Raw genomic sequence first — 23964 nt, 5'->3', positions numbered from 1 at the left:
AATGCAAGCCCCTTATGCCGCGTACACACGAACGGTTCGTCTGATGAAAACGGTCTGATGGACAAAGGAAAGGCATTCCAGTTACCATGATTTTCGGCTTTAATTGAGTTGGAACCTGTTTTAAAATTATCTGATGGATAAAAAACCGATAGAAAAAAACGATCGTCTGTGGGCAAATCCATCGGTTAAAAATCAACACATGCTCAAAATCAAGTCGACGCATGCTCGGAAGCATTAAACTTCATTTTTCTCAGCACGTCGTTGTGTTTTATGTCACCGCGTTCTGACACAATAATTTTTTTAACTGATGGTGTGTAGATAAGACTGATGAAAGTCAGCTTCATCGGATATCTGATGGAAAAATCTATCAGACCGTTTTCATCGGATGAACCGATCGTGTGTACAGGGCATAAGAATGCATGTTTACTATGCAAGACTTGACAGCACAGGAGCTACTCAAACCAATCTTCAGGCTTCGTACACACGACCAAGTTTCTCGGCAAAAACCAGCAAGAAACTTGCTGGGAGATATTTTTTTGCCGAGGAAACCGGTCGTGTGTACATTTTTGTCGAGGAAACTGTCGAGAAACTCGACGAGCCAAAAAGAGAGCAAGTTCTCTATTTCCTTGACGGGAATGGAGAAAATTGGCTTGTCGAGTTCCTCGACAGCCTAACAAGGAACTCGACGAGGAAAACGATGTGTTTCGCCCGTCGAGTTCCTCGGTCGTGTGTACGAGGCTTCACTCTTTGCAAACAAGTAAAGCCAGAGAAGTGTCCTCAATACTGAAGAGGTACATTGAGATGCCATAATGACCAATTACATAGCACCAACTGGAAGGTCTCCGTTGTTTTCCAGGGTAATATCGTTACCATAAGCCCAACTCCCTCCCGGGCAACCACTGTGGAAGGAACTAGAAACCACTAGGCCACAACTAAGAACCATGGGATACAGGGCCATCTTTAATGTTGATTGGACCCTGGGCAAAAAAATTCTTGTAATTTTGCTCTCCACCTGCTCTGAGACATACAATAAATATCAGCTAGACTTAAAATCAGTTTATTGTAACAGGCAGTGATTGCAATTGGTTGCCAGAGGTTACAGCAAATCATTACCACTTACTGACTGGTTGCTAGAGGCTACAGCACACATTAACTACTAGCCGACCGCGCACCGTCATTATACGGCGGCAGGTCGGCTCTCCTGGGCGAGAGCCCGTAGCTATACGTCCTATCGTATAGCCGCCACTAGGGGGCGCGTGCGCGCCGCCGGAGGCGCGCGCGCGCTCCCCGCTCGCCCCCGACTCCCGTGCGTGTGCCCGGCGGGCGCGATCGCCGCCGGGCACACGCGATCGCTCGGTACAGAGCGGGGAACGGGAGCTGTGTGTGTAAACACACAGCTCTCGTTCCTGTCAGCAGGGGAAATGCTGATTTTCTGTTCATACAATGTATGAACAGAAAATCAGTGTTTCCCCTAGTGAGGCCCCCCCCCCTCCACAGTAAGAACACACCCAGGCATACTTAACCCCTTCCCCGCCCCCTAGTGTTAACCCCTTCACTGCCAGTGGCATTTTTATAGTAATCTAATGCATTTTTATAGCACTGATCGCTATAAAAATGCCAATGGTCCCAAAAATGTGTCAAAAATGTCCGAAGTGTCCGCCATAATGTCGCAATACCGAAAAAAAAATCGCTGATCGCCGCCATTACTAGTAAAAAAAATATTAATAAAAATGCCATAAAAATACCCCCTATTTTGTAAACGCTATAACTTTTGCGCAAACCAATCAATAAACGCTTATTGCGATTTTTTTTACGAAAAATATGTAGAAGAATACGTATCGGCCTAAACTGAGGAAAAAAAATGTTTTTTTATATATTTTTGGGGGATATTTATTACAGCAAAAAGTAAAAAATATTCATTTTTTTCAAAATTGTCGCTCTATTTTTGTTTATAGCGCAAAAAATAAAAAACGCAGAGGTGATCAAATACCACCAAAAGAAAGCTCTATTTTGTGGGAAAAAAAGGACGCCAATTTTGTTTGGGAGCCACGTCGCACGACCGCTCAATTGTCTGTTAAAGCGACGCAGTCCCGAATCGCAAAAAGTACTCTGGTCTTTAGGCAGCAATATGGTCCGGTGGGTAAGTGGTTAAGGCTCACTGATTAGTTGCTAGAGGTTACAGTACGTGATTTCTTCTTGTTGATTGGTTGTTGGAGATTACTGTACAGTAATAATGCTCACTGATTGGTTGCTAGAGGTTACAGCACAGGGGCATGATATACTGTACATATGAATGCCACCTTTACTTACATATGAATGCAGCCGGCCTCAGATATTTACATATGAAGGCCACCGCTATTTACATATGAATGCCCCTGTTATTTACATATGAATGACATTTATTTACATGGTCTGCAGGTGAGTCATCTGTACACAACAATAGGGCAGAGCTGGGCAGCATTAGTAGCAGCACTTCACACTGAGATATCGGGACACAGCAAAGGACTCAGGGCCAGATCCACAAAAGGGATACGACGGCGTATCTACTGATACGCCGGCGTATCCCTGTTTCTATCTTTGGAACTGATCCACAGAATCAGTTTCCAATAGATAGGCAGAAGATCCGACATGTGTAAGGGACTTACACTGTCGGATCTTAGGATGCAGTACCTCGGCCGCCGCTGGGGGCATTTCTCGTCGAAATGCCGCTTCGGGTATGCAAATTAGCACTTACGGAGATCCACGAAGCTTTTACGCTTCGTTTTTTCTCCGTAAGTATTAGTTTGCAAACGCAAAATTAGGGCTGCTTTTACAAGGCCTAAACTGTTTACACCTTGTACACCTTGTAAAAGTAGACCCTTCTATCCCGCGTCGCCATCTTTTTTTTTTCAAATTTTTTTTTCCCGCCGCAACTCAAAACCCAGCGCAACGTAAAACCGCGCAAAGCACGTCGGGAAAATGACGTTGTGAGCATGCGCAGTACGTCCGGCGCGGGAGCGCGCCTAATTTAAATGGTACTCACCCCATTTGAATAGGAACGCCTTGCGCCGGCCGGATTTAAGTTACACAGCCGAAAATTTCTAGGTAAGTGCTTTGTGGATCGGGCACTTAGGTAGAAATTTTGCGGCGGTGTAACTTAAATGGGAATATTTAAGTTACGGCGGCTGGCTGTGGATCTGGTCCTAAAACTTCAAGGGACAAGGGAATTTAAACTGGGATAGTTGGCAAGTATGAGGCAGCTGCTTTGGGCCCAGGCCAGCTACCCCTTTTGCCCTGCCTTAACGACCTGTTAGGCCTTGTACTCACGGCAGGACATGTCCGATGAAAACGGTCTGCAGACCGTTTCCATCGGACATGTCTGGCCGGGGACTGCCCGGGGACTTCTGTTCGATGGCTATACACACCATCGAACAGAAGCCCGCGCGTAAACATTACGCGGGGCGTGTCCGCGGTGTCGCCGCGTCGATGACGCGGTGTCGCCGCGTCGATGACGCGGTGTCGCCGCGACAATGACGCGGCGACGTGGGCGGGCCGCCTTAAATATGCTTCCACGCATGCGTCGAAGTCATTCGACGCATGCGAGGGATGCGGGCGGCAGGACATGTACGGTAGGTCTGTACAGACGACCGTACATGTCCGGGCGGACAGGTTTCCAGCGGACTGTTTTAAAACAAGTCCGGGAAACAGTTGTCCGCTGGAAACCTGTCCGATCCGTCCCAAAATGGTCCGCTCGGGCCAACACACGGCCAAACATGTCTGCTGAAACTGGTCTGCGGACCAGTTTCAGCAGACATGTTTGGTCGTGAGTACGGGGCCTTACATATCCATTTGACCACGTATTGATGAAGATTTCCTTGTCATGTGCACTGTAGAAGCAGTTCTACTGGTGGAACACAAACATATTTGGTTGAAATTAATTTAGTTTAGAAACAAAATGTGCCCACTGAATGAAAGGATAGAGCTTACTAGTACCTGGTCTGCAGCAACTTCATAGCCATCTGGGTTCATAGAAGGCATGATATGTATCCGTGTGTTCTCAATGAGTCGGACAATCCTCTCATTCCTGTTCCGATACTCTTCACACAGAAACTCAGCCAGTTGTAGGAGAAGCTCTCTTCCCAGGATCTCATTCCCGTGCATGTTGGCTACATACTTAAACTCCGGCTCCACTATGGAGAGAACAGAACATACATTGATTGAATACCTGAGCTTTACACCATAAGATAGAAAAGACTTGAAGAATACTCCAACATGGAAATATGAAGCATGCTATTGCTAACTTGATTGTAAAGTTGCACATTGTCCGGTGGTCTTCCGACCTGCTGAGTCACAGACCTGGAACATTCACACTCAGTGACATCACACTCCCAACCTACCTACTTTTTCAAGGTCGGTGGCCCACTTTAAAGCCATATAAGGATGAGGATGACAGCCACAACCAGGGATGGACTGGCCATTGGGACTACAGGGAGTTTCCCGGTGGGCCGATGGCTCAGTGGGCCGGCTACAGTGACAGCGGACCGCCTCCCCCCTCCGCTCCTCTGCCTCTCCCTTCCCGCAGCACTCACCTCCTCTCCCTGCCCACAGCGCTCACCTGGGGGGAACAAAGAAGCAGGGGGAGGACCAGAGGAGCAGGGGGGACGACAGAGGAGCATGGGGGGAGGGGACAGACAGCTGACTCAACAGCTATGGCCTGGGAGCTTCTCACTTCTGCCTAATCTTGTCCCATAAGGGGGGGGGGCACCAAACTGATTCTTTGTGCCGGGTGAAATAATGTCTAGCTTCCCCACTGGTCCTGCCTATCAGAGTACCAGTACCAGCCGTTCTACTCTAATAAAGTAGAACGGCTAGTGGCTAGTGAAGGGGGAGAGGGGGCTTGGGTGGCTGGGGGGGGGGATGGCGGGAGTTGTCCGGCTGCCGTGTGAGAGACCTGTCAAAGTGGGCCAGCCTGGATGAAGTCCAGGGCCAAATTTTTGTCCCAGTCCAGCCCTGGCCACAACTCACATGTTTTAAAAACAAGATAGTAGGCAGCTCCATATATCTATCCACATGGGTTCTCTTAAAGTAAGGATTGTGAGTACATAGGTACATTTGGGTAACTGCGTTTTACATTTGCCCCATGTGACCCTGGCAACCATGTTGGGTCAAGCAGAGTCTATTTAAGACTCTGACTGCTTGTTTTGGTGCACTTTAAACGAGTGGCTAGGGTAGGCACACGTTCCCCCGTTTTGGCAAGGTCAGTGTCAGTGATAGGGAAAGATTTGGGTGGGTTAGGGATAGAGCAGGGCCTATGTCTACCTTCTCAGGACACCTCCCTTTTGGGTCAAACCAGCCAGGTCACCTACAATCCTTGTGACAGATGTTGTTTGCATCCCTGAATCTTCTGAGTGGCACCGGTGAAATAAGCTTCCCCGCCGGGCCTGTTTGTACTATTAACTTGCTGTTTTAATACGTCATTCTTGCATATCGGGACTTACTGCCTACCATCTCTGAGGATTATTGTAGCATCCCATATTATGTATGTTTTTGAAGATTTAGGGGTTGGGAGGGAAAAAAAACTGGGCTAGATTCAGAGAGGAGATACGCCGTCCTATCTCTGAGTCCGGCCGATCGTATCTATGCGCCTGATTAATAGAATCAGTTATGCATAGATTTCCCTAAGATACGACCGGCGTAAGTGTTTTACACCGTCGTATCTTAGGCTGCATATTTACGCTGGCCGCTAGGTGGCGCTTCCGTATAGTTAAGCGAGGAATATGCAAATGAGCTAGATACGCCGATTCAGAAATGTACGTCCGGCCAGCGCATTTTTTTTATGACGTTTACGTTAGGCTTTTTTCGGCGTATAGTTACCCCTGCTATATGAGGCGTATCCTATGTTAAGTATGGCCGTCGTTCCCGCGTCGAGTTTTGAAAATGTTACGTCGTTTGCGTAAGTCGTTCGGGAAAAGGGATGTACGTAATTTACGTTCACGTCGAAAGCAATGACGTTTTGTGGGGGATTTTTGAGCATGCGCACTGGGATTTTTTCACGAACGGCGCATGCGCGTACGTCAAGTACGCGGGTCACAGTTAATATACATAAAACACGCCCACATCATCCACATTTGAATTAAGCAGGCTTACGCCGACACAGATACGTTACGCCGCCGTAACTAAGGGCGCAAGTTCTTTCTGAATACAGAACTTGCGCCCTAAATTACGGCGGCGTAACGTATCTGAGATACGTTACGCCGGGCAGAGAGATAGACGATTCTATCTGAATCTAGCCCACTGTCTTTAGAGATAAATTTGGGCCAAAACTTGCCTGATTTCGCTGGCTAACTCCCTCTGGTGTACCTAGAATTATTTCCTAAATGTTCCGGGATCCGAACCTCCATAAATCCAGGCTGGGAATTTACTCATTCTTAGCTCCTCCCCCCTGTCCATTGCAGGACAGTTCTCACATCAATAGGTGATGTTAGCTATAGGGAAGACATGGTTAAGGAAATTATGTTTGGATAGTTGAAAAGGATAAGAAGTTTTCTTTTCAACTCTGGGACCCCTTTATGGAGATTTCCCTTCTTTTCCTCCTCCAGTGACCAAGCAGGAAGTGAAACACTCGAGCTGGAACACAGGTAGCCATTACCAACTGGCAGAAGTTCTGCCCCTTCTCGGTGCTACTAAAACAAGTGCTCTTTGTAGAGATTCTTCTTCTGGGTGATCCAGAGGCGTTGCTAGGGGGGTGCGGGGGGTGCGGTCCGCACCGGGTGACACCCGCTAGAGGGGTGACACCATCCGTTTTTTTTTTTTTTTTTAGCTGACATGCCCAGCCTGCCCTGTGCAATTTCAGCCTGCCCTGTACCACCCCAGCCTACTCTGTGCCACCCCAGCCTGCCCTGTACCACCCCAGCCTGCCCTGTACCACCCCAAACAGCCCTATATCACCCCAGCCTGCCCTGTACCCCCCCAAACAGCCCTGTACCACCCCAGCCTGCCCTGTACCACCCCAGCCGGCCCTGTACCACCCAGCCTGCCCTGTGCCACCACAGCCTGCCCTGTACCACCCCAAACTTTCCCATGCCACCCCAACTTGCCCTGTGCCACCCTAACTTGCCCTGTACCACCCCAATCTGCCCTATGCCACCATAACTTGCCCTATACCACCCCAACCTGCCCAATGTCACCCTAACTTGCCCTGTACCACCCCAACCTTTCCCATGCCATCCCAACTTGCCCTATGTCACCCTAACTTGCACTATACCACCCCAACCTGCCCTGTACAACCCCACTACACCAACCTGCCACTATACCACTCTATACTACCCTAACCTGCCACTATACTGCCCTATACTATCATTTACAGGGGCTGGTTTGGGGTGCGCCCTGTGCCCGTGCGCTGCCTGCTTGGTGCTGGGCAGCCTAGACAGATGGGGGGTGACACCATGTTTTACTGCACCGGGTGACACCAACCCTAGTGACGCCACTGGGGTGATAACACAATACGTATAGAGAATCTACTCAATGGGTAAAAAAAAAAAAAACACGTGACAGAGGTTCCAACCCTTCTCCACTCTTTAAAAAAAAAAAAAAATAGCTTGTAATTTAATGTTGGCTTTGTCTTATTGGTCCTTTAGGTTGTGCAAGTTGATAAATAATTAATCTTAATGAAGAAATTAAACATCTGTATTGATCAATAATCCCCTCAGGATCATCTAGGTAAGATCACTTTTCACAAATGATTGGGAATAATGGAAGGACGAGATCACTGCTGAAGCATTCAAAACGTATAATAACTTTTTTTTAAATATAATATTTTTTTGTGTAACTTTAATCGTCACTGGGACAAAAGGTGACAAAAGACTTTTTGGGTTAGAATAATGTTATGAAATACAAGAGGTCGAAAAAAAAAAAATCCTAACTCAAAGCATACGTTTCCTTCCATAAAGGAGTTATTAATAACATGTAACCCCGACAGGATTTATGATTAGAAACATCTGATATAACAATAAATAGAAACTCTCCATATTATTAGATATTCCGAGATGTGATGACATTGCCCTCTGCCTCCCTTATTATGAATGCAGGATAGGAAAGTATTTCCCCAACAATCACAGCTTTATCACAGAAAAATAGATCATCTCTAGAGTTCAAGTGCTTAGGTGTGATGGTTGCTTTAGTTTTCTTATTTTTTTCAGGTCAACAATATTTTCAGCAAGTATAGCAAATATCTGTTGATCTTGCCGGAGTGCCAGTGTCGTTCTGTGCACCAAGTTTTTCCAGCTATTTTCTGAGAACTTCAAAAGACCTCGGCCCGGATTCAGAAAGAATTTACGTTGGCGTATCTATTGATACGCCACGTAAATTCTAGCATGCGCCGGCGTATCTTCTTTCTGTATTCAGAAAGCAAGATACGCTGAAATTTGGCTAAGATACGACTGACGTAAGTCTATTACGCCGACGTATCTTAGTTGCATATTTACGCTGGCCACTAGGTGGCGCTTCCGGAGATTTACGCGTAGAATATGCAAATTAGGTAGATACGCCGATTCAGAAACGTACGTCCGCCCGGCGCATTTTTTTACGTCGTTTACGTAAGGCTTTTTCCGGCGTAAAGTTACCCCTGCTATATGAGGCGTATCCTATGTTAAGTATGGACGTCGGGCCAGAGTCAAATTTTTCCGTTGATTACGTTGTTTGCGTAAGTCGTTCGCGAATAGGGCTGTACGTAAGTTACGTTCACGTCGAAAGCATTGACTATTTGCGGCGCAATTTGGAGCATGCGCACTGGGATACGTTCATGGACGCGCATGCGCCGTTAGTCAAAAACGTAATTTACGTGGGGTCAGCCTTCATTACCATACAACACGCCCACTGCATGGATAATTTGTATTCCGCGGGCTTACGCCGGACCACATACGCTACGCCGCCTTAACTTAGGGCGCAGGTTCTTTCTCACTAAGTTACGGCGGCGTAGCATATCTGAGATACGCTACGCCCGCATAAATTTACACCGGGCTTTTTTGAATCCGGCCCCTCCTCTCTATGTAATAGAGGTAAGAGGAGCCTTGGGGGACAACTCTGCTCCTCCATAGATGCAGTGCAGGAAGTCAGTGATGCCGCTTTAGGACAGGAAGTGTGGTAAGGGTTGGATTACTAGGTGATAAGAAAAGGAAAAAAAAATCAGAAAGAAATTAAATAAAAATTAAAAATGTAACTGCCACAGGACTGGTAAGCTTACAAAATTATATATATATATATATATATATATATATATATATATATATATATGTGTGTGTGTGTGTGTAAAAAAACTGTGCTAGATGTGGTATGTGAAAAAACTAAATGTAAATATAGTGTGCAAAATAAAGCTGCCAGCACCAAAAGTCTTAAATACAAAAAACTTAATAGAATAATTATAATTCTTTATAAATATATATATATATATATATTAGAATATATTTTTCTTTTCAATACCTGAATATTTATAATACGTTTAGATTATTAGCACTGCATCCATTCTTTATAATTATAATATATATACTGGGGGTGGGGGGGGGGGGGGTTAAAGACACATTAAAGCTAGTTTTATCTTTTGGATTCTTTGAACTGTGTAGGTTGATAGGGAGGTGTTATCTTCACTGAAAACAAAGCATTCAAGCATCTGTATTGATAATCATCACCTCTGGCGATCCCCTCCCAGTAATACATTAAAGAGATAATAGATTAGGAATGCAAGCAATGCGAGGAAACACCAAACAATTAGGACAATTAAATGCTAATGCTATTATTTCCACTTGTCGACAAAACAATACAGATACAGTGATTGATGTTTACCTACACAGTCTGGGATTTGTCTGCTCTGCTGCTACTGTAACCGCTGTCATTCTACACCAGTCTCTAGTACCAGGGTCCCTCCTGAGGGTTCTAGGGGTTGACATCAATGGTCTTTTTTAGTTACAGTACAGACCAAAAGTTTGGACACACCTCATTCAAAGAGTTTTCTTTATTTTCATGACTATGAAAATTGTAGATTCACACTGAAGGCATCAAAACTATGAATTAACACATGTGGAATTATACATAACAAAAAAGTGTGAAACAACTGAAAATATATTTCATATTCTAGGTTCTTCAAAGTAGCCACCTTTTGCAGCAGACACATCTCTAGAACTGGTAAGAGGAGACTGTGTGAATCAGGCCTTCATGGTAGAATATCTGCTAGGAAACCACTGCTAAAGAAATGCAACACGCAGAAGAGACTTGTTTGGGCTAAAGAACACAAGGGATGGACATTAGACCAGTGGAAATCTGTGCTTTGGTCTGATGAGTCCAAACTTGAGATCTTTGGTTCCAACCCCCGTGTCTTTGTGCGACGCAGAAAAGGTGAACGGATGGACTCTACATGCCTGGTTCCCACCGTGAAGCATGGAGGAGGAGGTGTGATGATGTGGGGGTGCTTTGCTGGTGACACTGTTGGAGATTTATTCAAAATTGTAGGCAAACTGAACCAGCATGGCTACCACAGCATCTTGCAGCGGCATGCTATTCCATCCGGTTTGCGTTTAGTTGGACCATCATTTATTTTTCAACAGGACAAAGACCCCAAACACACCTCCAGGCTGTGTAAGGGCTATTTGACCAAGAAGGAGAGTGATGGGGTACTGCGCCAGGTGACTACCTCTTGAAGCTCATCAAGAGAATGCCAAGAGTGTGCAAAGCAGTAATCAAAGCAAAAGGTGGCTACTTTGAAGAACCTAGAATATGAAATATATTTTCAGTTGTTTCACACTTTTTTGTTATGTATAATTCCACATGTGTTAATTCATAGTTTTGATGCCTTCAGTGTAAATCTACAAACTTTTGGTCTGTACTGTGTGTGTATATTCTTCCCAATGACCACCAATGTAATGAGCAATCCTCCTACTGACCACCATTAAGGAGCATTATTTTCACTGACCACCAATGTAAAGAGCATTCTTCCCAATGACTACCAATGTAAGGAACATTCTTCTCACTGATCACCAATGTAAGGAGCATTCTTCTCACTGATCACCAATGTAAGGAACATTCTTCCCACTGATCACCAATGTAAGGGACATTCTTCCCACTGATCACCAATGTAAGGAACATTCTTCCCACTGATCACCAATGTAAGGGACATTCTTCCCACTGATCACCAATGTAAGGGACATTCTTCCCACTGATCACCAATGTAAGGGACATTCTTCCCACTGATCACCAATGTAAGGAACATTCTTCCCACTGATCACCAATGTAAGGAACATTCTTCCCACTGATCACCAATGTAAGGAGTATTCTTCTCACTGATCACCAATGTAAGGAACATTCTTCCCACTGATCACCAATGTAAGGGACATTCTTCTCACTGATCACCAATGTAAGGAACATTTTTCTCACTGATCACCAATGTAAGGGACATTCTTCCCACTGATCACCAATGTAAGGAACATTCTTCTCACTGATCAACAATGTAAGGAGCATTCTTCCCACTGATCACCAATGTAAGGAACATTCTTCCCACTGATCACCAATGTAAGGAACATTCTTCCCACTTATCACCAATGTAAGGAACATTCTTCCCACTGATCACCAATGTAAGGAGCATTCTTCTCACTGATCACCAATGTAAGGAACATTCTTCCCACTGATCACCAATGTAAGGGACATTCTTCTCACTGATCACCAATGTAAGGAACATTCTTCCCACTGATCACCAATGTAAGGAACATTCTTCTCACTGATCACCAATGTAAGGAACATTTTTCTCACTGATCACCAATGTAAGGGACATTCTTCCCACTGATCACCAATGTAAGGAACATTCTTCTCACTGATCACCAATGTAAGGAACATTCTTCTCACTGATCACCAATGTAAGGAACATTCTTCCCACTGATCACCAATGTGGGGAACATTCTTCTCACTGATCAACAATGTAAGGAACATTCTTCCCACTGATCACCAATAAAAGGAGCATTCTTCTCACTGATCACCAATGTAAGGAACATTCTTCCCACTGATCATCAATGTAAGGGACATTCTTCCCACTGATCACCAATGTAAGGGGCATTCTTCTCACTGATCACCAATGTAAGGGACATTCTTCCCACTGATCACCAATGTAAGGGGCATTCTTCTCACTGATCACCAATGTAAGGGACATTCTTCCCACTGATCACCAATGTAAGGGACATTCTTCTCACTGATCACCAATGTAAGGAACATTCTTCTCACTGATCACCAATGTAAGGGACATTCTTCCTACTGACCACCAATAAGGAGCGTGCTTCATACTCACCACCACCAGTCCTAATTGGGACAATTTTCCCACTGCGTTTTGACCAGGAACATCTCACTTGCCCTCCTTTTTAGTCTTGAATATACACTAGACACTTTTACAAACACTTGCTGCTACAATGACTCTTAGGAATACATAGTATATGTACAGTTACATCATTTCTAGATGTGTTTAGGACTATCATTTATTTTTTCGAGAGCAATAATTCTAGCACTAGACCTCCTCTGTAACTCTAACCTGGTAATTTTGTTTTTTAAAGCCCCGCCTATGGCGATTTTTAGGTACCGTAGCTTGTCGCCATTCCAGGAGTGTGTGCAATTTCAAATCATAACACGTTAGGTATCTATTTACTCAAAATAACATCATCTTTCCCATTATACAAAAAAATTGGGCTAACTTTACTGTTTCGTTTTTTTTTTATTCATGAAAGTGTGGTTTTCCCCCAAAAACTTGTGTTTGAAAGACCGATGCGCAAATACAGTGTGACATAAAATATTGCAACGATCGCCATTTTATTCTCTAAATTCTCTACTAAAAAATATATATATATATATATATATATATATATATATATATATATATATATATATATATATATATATATATATAATGTTTGGGGGTTCTAAGTAATTTTCTAGCAAAAAATACAGATTTTAACCTGAAAGCAACAAGTGTCAGAAATATCTATAAATTGATAAAGAAAGGACTGGGGAAGTGAAATAGCCTAAGAAAAGGTTATTTTAAAAGAGGTTACCTGTAGCAACAAATGATGATCTTCACCAAAATATGATACAACTTAAATTTATTCCGGTATCAAAAATGTTAGAGAGTGCAGTTATTTAGAACTTGATGACACAAAAATGGATCATTTAAAAAAAACTGTCAGAAATAGGCTTAGGCATGAAAGGGTTAAACTGCTGAGGCTGCAAAGCAAGGGACTGATGAATCTACGTCCTCAGTCACTTTTGGCCAGGAAGGGGGGCCCTGTCAGGTAGGCTGTATGTGGTTTCTAACAGCAGCCCTGTGAGTAGGATTAGTATGAGAGAACCTGAAAATTAGCAGCTGCCTCCACATCCCGCTGTTAAAGGGGTTGTAAAGGTAAATGTTTTTTCACCTTAATGCATTCTATGCGCTCACCCCCGACATCCTCTTGGCCGGTCAGCCGGGCTGTTGATTGGTTACAGTGGATAGATTGAAAGCAGTGCAGCCATTGGCTCACGCTGCTGTCAATCACGTCCAATGATGCGGCGCGCCGGGGGGCGGGGCTGAGTGATACAATGAGCGGCTATGGCCGCCGGCTGTATCACGGGAGCGCGCCCGCAAGAACTCAACACCATGCTTGCATGCTCGAATGAAGGTGTTGAGTACTTGCGGGGGGAAGCCGAAACAGCCGCCGGGGGACCCCAGAAGACCAGGTTCGGGGCCACTCTGTGCAAAATGAGCTGCTCAGTGGAGGTAAGTATAACATGTTTGTTATTTAAAATATATATATATATATATATCTTTACTGATCCTTTAAGAACCAGAGGAGAAGATGCTGGGAAAAGAAGCGCAGTGATTGCACTGAGCCACTGAGTGCTCCCTCTAGTGCTTGACCCACAAATCTCTATTTTAAATACAACAAAAGTGTGGCAAGTGTGTTAAAAAAAGTGAAAAATGCAAAAAAAAAAAAAAAATGTAAAAGATAAATAAAAAGTGACTTTCACATGAACCTGAAATAAGTGCTCAGGGACAATACACTATACTTCCCCTTTAACGCACAACTGTAGAAGTTGCATAACGCTTGGCTTTATTTAGAAGACGTCTGAATCGCCTTCATGTATAAACTGTCTGAAGACGAGGAAATGATCAGAACAGAAGAGGAGTTGGTAGAGTGGAGTTTATTTTCCAGCGCAGACTTCCTGCCCACTAATCCCATAGAATAGGCTTCCAGCTGTCATTTTGTTGCCTGCCTCTGCCAGCAATGGCAGCCAGCACACAGCCACAGGCTGCACTGCAACCTTATGTAATTGGCAGATCGCTTCCTCGTTGTCTGGAGACTTCTACATACTCTCTGGATATTACTAGTCTACATATCACAAAATATACTCTATATTATATAACTGTATGAGCCTCTGTCTGGAAAAGTCTGTCTGTCTCCCGGCACACTGGGCTTAATTAAACTCAATCCAAGCTAGCTTTAAATTTCCTGGGCAGCGGAATAAAAGAAAGAAAAAAAAAGAAGAAGAAAAGCAACACCACCTGCACTCGATTGAATGTTTAACACAAAAACTTCCCACTTTAGTAAATCCCCCTCAATTTAGTTTGGATTAGCAAAAATTAGAACAACTCTCCTGAAGCCACATCCGTATTCATAGCTCCCAACTGTCCCTGATTTCGAGGGACTGTCCCTGATTTGGAGCAATGTCCCTCTTTCCCCCGCATTTGTCCCTCATTTTGGTCTGATCTATATAGTTGTAATACTTTCAAAAAGTTGTACAGTCCCTGACAAAAGTCTTGTCGCTTGTGTACAAATTGACCTGAAGTGCCGCTAAAATATATTTCTAATCAAGATTTTGCTACAAGAAACGGGTCATTTTTGTAATAATGTTTCAGTGCAACTGACAAAAAGTATTCTAATATTCACAGATTGGTAAAGCCCATTGGGCCAGATTCTTGTAGAATGGCGTATCCTTGCGGCGGCGTAACGTATCCGATTTACGTTATGCCTCCGCAACTTAGACGGGCAAGTGCTGTATTCTCAAAGCACTTGCTCCGTAAGTTGCAGGGGCGTAGCGTAATTCGGCCGGCGTAAGCACGCCTAATTCAAATTTGGATCAGGGGGGCGTGTTTTATGCAAAACTACTGTGACCCGACGTGATTGACGTTTTTTCGGAACGACGCATGTGCCGTCCGTGGAATTCCCAGTGTGCATTGCTCCAAAGTACGCCGCAAGGACGTCATTGGTTTCGACGTGAACGTACATGACGTCCAGCACCATTCACGGACGACTTACGCAAACGACGCAACTTTTCAAATTTTGGCGCGGGAACGACGGCCATACTTAACATTGTTTCGCCGCACTTATGCCACCATATAGCAGGGGCAACATTACGCCGGGAAAAGCCTAACGTAAACGTCGTAACTTTACTGCGTCGGCCGCGCATACGTTTGGGAATTCGCGTATCTAGCTAATTTTCATACTCAACGCGGAATTCGACGGAAGCGCCACCTAGTGGTGAAAAAAAATGCAGTTTAGATCCGATGGCGTAAGAGACTTACGCCTGTCGGATCTAATGGATATCTATGCGTAACTGATTCTAAGAATCAGACGCATAGATACGACGGGTCACATTAGGACTTACGACGGCGTACATGGCGCTGCGCCGTCGTAAGTCCTTTGACAATCTGGGATTTTGAGTGTTGTCGCCTTGTTATATGAGCTTCACCTGTGACTAATAATGGATCAATTAGGTCTCATGTGTGTATAAAAAGAACACCAGTACACTAGACCTTCTCAACTGCAACTAGACCTCTGCAAACATGCCTGTAGCGCCCCCCTACTTTCAGTACGGGCGCTACACTAAAGTTAGTGGGGAATGGGAGGCTTAGTTTTACTCCCATTCACAAATTATGGAAATTCAGGCTGCTGTCCATTCCAGAATTTGTCCTGTAGGTCAGTCTGCGCTCCAGGGGTACGTTGACACCCCTGGGCGGCAGTTGGCGCTAGTGGGATTCTGGCAGACCCACCTGCTCCCAGCAGCCAATCAGAGGAGTGTTCCCTCGTTAGGCATGCTGGGGGGGCATATATCTGGGGCAGCCGCTTTTGGCGGGTTCTGCTTGTGGGGCCCGAGTTCCAGGTGCCGTACCCACCTTCAGGGTACGCGCATCCATGGGCCCCGCCACCGTGTCCTGCCATGCTGAGGCCGTGTACCATGCGGAGCCTCTTCCTACTATTGAAAGGGGCCCCAGCGACTTGCTGGGTCCCTGCCTTCTGCTGAGAGGATCCTAAGCTGGGAGCTGTGCGATGGGGGATCGGCCCGGGAGAACCTAGAACTAGAGGTTGTCCAGGAGGCCCAGACGAACCATCGGAGATCCGTTCACCACACCGTATGACGGGTATGCTCAAGCTGTCAGTGGGTGACATTGATTGAACTGACTGGGAGGATTTGCTCAAACTGTTTTATCACAAATCCAAAATTATCCAGCCTGTGGCAGAGGCCTTGAGTCGGGCCTGTGGCAGAGGTCTGTTTCCTCCCAGTGATTTATAGGTGACGCTCCAGCTGCCAGGCCTGAGATAGCTGCCTGTCCGGGGGCACTTTACCCACCCTGATTGGGGTGGCGACAAATTGAGCTACACGATTGCTGGGAGCAAGCTTGCTCTCTCTGAATATCCAAGGCCTGATACTAAAAGTTCCTCTAAGCTCATCAACCTTCTTTATCGTGTGTCATGTTGATGTTGGCCAGGTTTGGCCTTGGAATAAAGCATTGAAAAACTGAATTGGTGTCTGGACACTTGCTCTTTGCTTACACTCACAGAAGTCACCCCTAGACCAAGTCAGGAAGGTAACTTAGAAAGCCGGTCCCAAAACTAATCAGCGGCTCCTTCGGGGGTGAGCGCTACATGCCTAAGATTCACCCAGAGACTAAAGTGTTGATTATCAAGAGGTTGAAGACCAGATCCACTGCTGATGTGGCAGACACCTTCAATGTGTCTCAGCGTCAAGTTCAGAGGATAAAAAAAAAGATTTGAAGAGACTGGAGACGTTTTGGACAAGGCCAGGTCAGGCCGACCCTGCAAGACAACTGCCCGAGAGGACCGTTGGTTGGCTCGAAAATCCAAGGCCAGACCATTTTCCACTGCAGCAGAGCTCCACGAGACCTGGTCACCTAAAGTCCCTGTGTCAACCAGACTAGTTTGTCGGATTCTGTCTCGAAATGGCCTCCATGGTCGAATCAGTGCCCATAAGCCAGCACTAAACAAAAGACAATTGAAAAACCGTGTGGCATTTGCCAAGGGCCACAGCCTGCTAAAAGGATGGACTCTGGAAAAGTGGCAGAAGGTGGATTTTTTAGATGAATCTTCTGTTGAATTTGTTGCCACAAATATTGCAGGAGACCTACTGGAACCCACATGGAGCCGAGATTTACCCAGAAAACAGTGAAGTTTGGTGGAGGCAAAATCATGGTCTGGGGTTACATCCAGTATGGGGGTGTGCGAGGGATCTGCAGGGTGGAAGGCAACATCAATAGTCTAAAATAATAAGAAATCTTAGCTACCTCTTATATTCCCAACCATAAAAAAGGCCAAATTTTACAGCACGATGGTGCTCCATCGCATACTTCCATCTCCACATCAAACTTCCTTAAGGCAAAGAAGATCAAGGTGCTCCAGGATTGGCCAGCCCAGTCACCAGACATGAACATCATTGAGCATATGTGGTGTAGGATGAAAGAGGAAGCATGGAAGACGAAATCAAAGAATATTGATGAACTCTGGGAGGCATGCAGGACTATTTTCATTGATATTCCTGATGACTTCATCAATAAATTGTATGAATCCTTGCCAAACCGCATGGATGCTGTCCTTCAAGCTCATGGAAGTCATACAAGATATTACATTTGGATCTCACAACACCACTACTTACCGTATTTATCGGCGTATACCACGCACTTTTTTGCCCTAAAAATCAGGGCAAAATCGTGGGTGCGCGATATACGTCGATACCTGCTTTCCCGCGCCGAGTTTGAATACTGCGCCGGCATATACCGAGCGCAGTACACGCGTGTATAGTCAGGCAGGCTCGGCTCCTCTCGCGCTCACATCCTGTACGTCCAGGACGTGAGCGCGAGAGTAGCCGAGCCTGCCCGACTATACATGAGTGTACTGCGCCGACATATACTGAGCGCAGTACACTCGTGTATAGTCGGGCAGGCTCGGCTCCTCTCGCGCTCACGTCCTGGACGTACAGGACGTGAGCGCGAGAGTAGCCAAGTCTGCCCGACTATACACGAGTGTACTGCGCTCGATATATGCCGGCGCAGTATTCAAACTCGGCGCGGGAAAGCGGGGATCGAGCGGGAAGGACGCCACAGAAGAACGCCAGACCCGACGAAGAGGACACCCAAAGCCGCAGACGGACGCCGGACCCGACGAGGCCGCCGATAGATGCCGCGCAAGACACCAAAACTGTAAGTACAAAAATCTTTTTTCCACAGGAATGCAGGTCCACTTTAGGGGTGTGCGCTATACGCCGGAGCGCGCAATACCCCGATAAATACGGTAATTTGCTGACATATTTTTGGGTTTTCAGTAAAGTTGTTCAATATCTGTATAGGCGACAAAACTTTTGTCTTGCCAAAATTTGACCTTTCTGTCTTGATTAAATGATACATCTTTTTTTCAGTAAAACTAATTTATTTCAGTGCATTAAACATCATTTGGGAGGGCTTTAGCTTTTCATATGAGCTATTTCTAACACCAATTGATTAATTAAAAGTCAGGTTAATAGCAGGAGTTTCTACAAAATAGAGAAGCGACAAGACTTTGGTCAGGGACTGTACTTTCAAAAAGTGTTTCCGAGTGCTAAACCTTTCATCCAATTTCTAAATTGCTGCATTTGTAAATTTTAAAAGCCAATATAAAGGAAAAGTAGTGGTAAAAAAAAAGTCCTTCTGGATTTATTTAACTTTTTTTGGGTTAATTCTCCTTTAGGGGGGTGTGTCCTATGCCTACATACGTTTGCAGGTAGATATCCTGGGTATGGGGTTAAATTGATAGGGCTCTAGATCGGACTTTGTAGGCAAAAATGGACGAGAGTAGAATAAAAATGATATTTTTTTAACAGCGAATCATTTACAAATATGCACACTGAAGCTGATAAAAGCTATAAAAAAACGTCAGTAGCTTTGCAGGGAGCCTTTCAGCGTTTTTTAGCGTACAATAGCTTTAATCAGCGTTTTTCAGTGTAGCTTTTTTTTTTACTTTTTTTTTCAATGGATTAAAAAACGTAAAAAAAAAGGTTGGCACCGGCGTTTTTCAGCGTTTTTCAGCGTTTTTCAGCATTTTGCTTTTTTCAGCGTTTTTTTCCGCCAAAAAACGGCACTTTGAACGCAAATTTCGGGCGTTCAGAAAAAAGCCAATAAACTCCAAAGCTCATTGGGCCTGATCCACAAAAGGGATACGCCGGCGTATCAGTAGTATCCCTGTTTCTATCTATGGAACTGATCCACAGAATCAGTTTCTCATAGTTAGGCAGAAGATCCGACATGTGTAAGGGACTTACACTGTCGGATCTTAGGATGCAGTACCGCAGCCGCCGCTGGGGGCATTTCTCGTCGAAATCCAGCGTCGGGTATGCAAATTAGCACTTACGGAGATCCACAAAGCTTTTACGCTTCGTTTTTTCTCCGAAAGTATTAGTTTGCCGTCGCAAAATTAGGGCTGCTTTTACAAAGTGTAAAGTTAGTACACCATGTAAAAGTAGACCCTTCTTTCCCGCGACGCTGTCAAAATTTTTTTTAAATATTTTTTTTCCCGCCGCATCTCTTTTTTTTCCCGATGCAACTTTTTTTACCCGGCGCGATTCACAAAACTCGGCGTAACGTAAAACCGCGCAAAGCACGTCGGGAAAATAACGTCGGGAGCATGCGCAGTACGTCCGGCACGGGAGCGCGCCTAATTTAAATGGGACTCGCCCCATTAGATTAGGAACGCCTTGTGCCGGACGGATTTAAGCTACACCGCTCAAAATTTCTAGGTAAGTGCTTTGTGGATCGGGCACTTAGGTAGAGATTTTGCGGCGGTGTAACTTAAATGTCAAAAGTTAAGTTACGCAGGGTTTTTGTGGATCAGGCCCATTAACACTAAAAAACGCCCAGGTGTGCATTCGCACATAGGCTAACATAGAGCTCAGTTTATGGGCTTTAAATAAAAAAAAAGCCAAAACGCCAATAAACTGCAGTTGGAGCCTAAAAAACATATATATAACACAAATGAGTTCAGATTAGGTTTTTGCACACACACCCAGGAACAAGAGATGTCAGCTGTAGGGTTCAAATCACTGAGCAATCTTCTTTTCTTTTTTTTTTAATACATCATCCACTGGATAACATACATTGCCAATTCACAAAGCTTTAGCACCAGGATAAGTATCATTATTTCAACCTGTCATTTTCAACTCTCATTTGATTTAACTGAAAATAACTGTCACTTAACCACTTAAAGCGCAGTTCCACGCAAAATTTGGAATTTGGTCTGACAGTGTGCATGCAAGACAGCTTGAACGGAATTCTGTCGGAAAAATCCGCCTGAGTTTATCCCGACGGAAATTCCGATCGTGTGTACGGAGCATAACAGTCGACTTGTGTCTAACCGGGCTGTTGGAAGACTTTTGTCGATCAGCGGGCTGCAGCCACTGGTCAGTGTATTCTGACAGTGGGAGGAGTCCCTGCTGTCACAATACATGGGGCAAAGGCATGGCATGGGGCAGGGTGCGCTAGGTGACTTGGGAATCTCTATCCTCTCAAAAGTGAGACATCCAGGGTTCTGTTTAGTTCCCTGATATTTCCCCAAAGCCCCCCCCCCCCAACAGGGCTCCTACATTTTTTTGAAAATAAATAATAAATAAAAAAAAATTGTAAAAAAGTTATAATAAAAAAATTATAAATTTGTAAAGAAAGTTATAATAAAAAAAAAAAAAAAATTGTAAAAAAGTTATAATAAAAAAATAATACATTTGTAAAAAAAATAAAAAAAGTTATAATAAAAAAATAATAACATTTATAAAAAGTTATAATAAAAAAATTATAAATTTGTAAAAAAAGTTATAATAAAAAAATAATAAAATTGTAAAAAAGTTATAATAAAAAAAAATTGTAAAAAAATTATAATAAAAAAATAATAAATTTGTAAAAAAAGTTATAATAAAAAAAAATAATAAAATTGTAAAAAAGGTATAATAAAAAAATAATACATTTGTAAAAAAAAAAACTTTTAATAAAAAAAATATAAATTTGTAAAAAAAGTTATAATAAAAAAATTATAAATTTGTAAAAAAAAGTTATAATAAAAAAATAATAAAATTGTAAAAAAAGTTATAATAAAAAAATAATACATTTGTAAAAAAATAAAAAATAAAAGTTATAATAAAAAAATAATAACATTTATAAAAAGTTATAATAAAAAAATTATAAATTTGTAAAAAAAGTTATAATAAAAAAATAATAAAATTGTAAAAAAAGTTATAATAAAAAAATAATACATTTATAAAAAAAAAAAAAAAAAGTTATAATAAAAAAATAATAACATTTATAAAAAGTTATAATAAAAAAATTATAAATTTGTAAAAAAAGTTATAATAAAAAAAATTGTAAAAAAGTTACAATAAAAAAAATTGTAAAAAAGTTATAATAAAAAATAATAAATTTGTAAAAAAAGTTATAATAACACAAATAATAAAATTGTAAAAAAGTTATAATAAAAAAATTATAAATTTGTAAAAAAAGTTATAATAAAAAAATAATAAAATTGTAAAAAAGTTATAATAAAAAAAAATTGTAAAAAAATTATAATAAAAAAATAATAAATTTGTAAAAAAAGTTATAATAAAAAAAATAATAAAATTGTAAAAAAGTTATAAAAAAAAATAATACATTTAAAAAAAAGTTATAATAAAAAAATTAATAATAACATTTTAAAAAAGTTATAATAAAAAAATAATAACATTGTAAAAAAAAGTTATAACAAAACTCTCTGCTCTACTGCCATATATACACACATACACACACACACACACGTGTGTGTTTGAGCTTTAGAGCGCACACCCCAATGCAATAGGCTGCACACACCTATGACGTGGGGGTTGATTTACTAAAAGCAAATAGACTGTGTACTTTGCAAGCACAGTTGCGCTCTGCATGGGAATTTGCTCCAGGGCTTAGTAAATGGTAAAACTTCACTTTGTAAAGAATTCCCAAACATAGGTAAGGAAAATTAAAAAACAAAACAACATTTTTTTGCTTGCACATGATTGGATGGTAGAAGTCAGCAGAGCTTTCCCTCATTTATTAAGCTCTGGAGCAACTGTACTTGCAAAGTGCTCAGTCTATTTCCATACCTCCCAACATTTTCAGATGGGAATGAGGGACACCTACTTGCAAACGTATGTAGGCATAGGACACGCCCCCTGTCACACCCACTTAAAGGAGAATTAACCAACAAAAAGAAAAGTTAATTAAAGTCACAAAGGACTTTTTTTTTACCACTACTATTCCTTTATATTGGTTTACAATTAACAAGTGCAACAATTTAGAAGTTGGATGAAGGGTTAAGCACTGGCAAACACTTTTTGAAAGATAAAAAGATAAAATTGCCCCGAAATTCCTGTGGAAAAAAGATTTTTGTACTCACAGTTTTGTTGTCTTGCGCGGCGTCCATCGGCGTCCGTCTGCGGCTTCGGGTGTCCTCTTCGTCGGGTCCGGCGTCCTTCTGCGGCGTCCTACCTGCTCGTTTCCCGCGCCGAGTTTGAATACTGCGCCGGCATATACCGAGCGCAGTACACTCGGGCAGGCTCGGCTACTGTCGCGCTCACGTCCTGTACGTCCAGGACGTGAGCGCGAGATGAGCCGAGAATGCCCGACTATACACGAGTGTACTGCGCTCAGTATATGCCGGCGCAGTATTCAAACTCGGCGCGGGAAAGCGGGTATCGGCGTATATCGCGCACCCACGATTTTGCCCTGATTTTCAGGGCAAAAAAGTGTGCGGTATACGCCGATAAATACGGTACATCTATATAGATGGGATCAAAATGAGGGACAAATGAGAGGGAAAGCGGGACATTGCTCCAAATCAGGGACAGTCCCTCGAAATCAGGGACAGTGGGGAGCTATGTATTTGCCTTTAGTAAAGCAACCCCAATGTCTCAGCGGGGAGGATTCTTCCATTCACCTTTCATGTGTGGATGGAGGAATCCTCTCGTTTTTTTTTTTTTATTATTGAAAAAAGTTTAAATCTATGAAGATTTGGTAGCGCCATGGCGGTTGGGTACTTACGTGGCTCGTGGACCCCGGGATAGTCGCTGAACTCAATGACGTACAAGTGTCTCCCTAGGTGGCTGCGCCCCACGCTGTAGATCCTGGTGATGTAAGGACAGGAGCTGTGCACGTCGTACAAGGTTTGCATGAGTTCCTCATAGCGGTGGTATTTGAAGCTGATGCTGAGTGACACCTTACACAGGAGGAGAAGTTGGAGGAGGCAGTAGAGTGTCACCTTCATTCCTGCAGCCTTTCCTTGGTGTCCCATATACAAAGCTCTCCTGATCCTTCTCCCCCTGCAATCACTCTGCTCTAGTTACACAGAGAACTGCCAGCCCACTGCAGCTCAGTCTGAGAGGGGGGACTCAACTTTACTCTGGCAGAGCCCCTCCCTGTACAGCATCCTACAGAGTGACTTACAGCCTTCATTTCTAACGTTTGTTTGTCAAAGAACCCCCCCCCCCCCGGCCCCCCTTCCTCCTCCAAACTCCCAGCCCTCCTCCCCCTGCCCCGCGCTCCCACCAGGTGAACTGGCCTCAGTTCACTTATTAACTGCCATGTCAACTGGCAGAGCTGCCTTCCTATTTACTTTAAACACATCGGAGGCCACGTGACAAGGTTGTGGGACGGAGTAGAGATTGCCTTCG

General features: G+C 43.5%; 1 protein-coding gene across 1 annotated transcript in view; it reads right to left on the bottom strand.

Annotated features, from left to right (window-relative positions):
* CPN1 (carboxypeptidase N subunit 1) overlaps positions 1-23751 on the bottom strand; it is a 61776-nt gene extending 38025 nt beyond the window's left edge. Inside the window, exons 1-2 of the mRNA XM_040361455.1 lie at positions 23336-23751; positions 3973-4169 (exon numbers count right to left, since the gene is read on the bottom strand). Of these exons, the coding sequence (XP_040217389.1) occupies positions 3973-4169; positions 23336-23585 (447 nt within the window). The 5' untranslated portion in view covers positions 23586-23751. The remainder of the gene's footprint in view (positions 1-3972; positions 4170-23335) is intronic.
* Positions 23752-23964: the final 213 nt, after the last annotated feature.

Source organism: Rana temporaria, chromosome 8 (genome assembly GCF_905171775.1).
Source record: "Rana temporaria chromosome 8, aRanTem1.1, whole genome shotgun sequence".
NCBI lineage: Eukaryota > Metazoa > Chordata > Amphibia > Anura > Ranidae > Rana > Rana temporaria.
The sequence above is the reverse complement of the archived record's forward strand: the minus strand, read 5'-3'. Positions and strand labels throughout refer to the sequence as shown.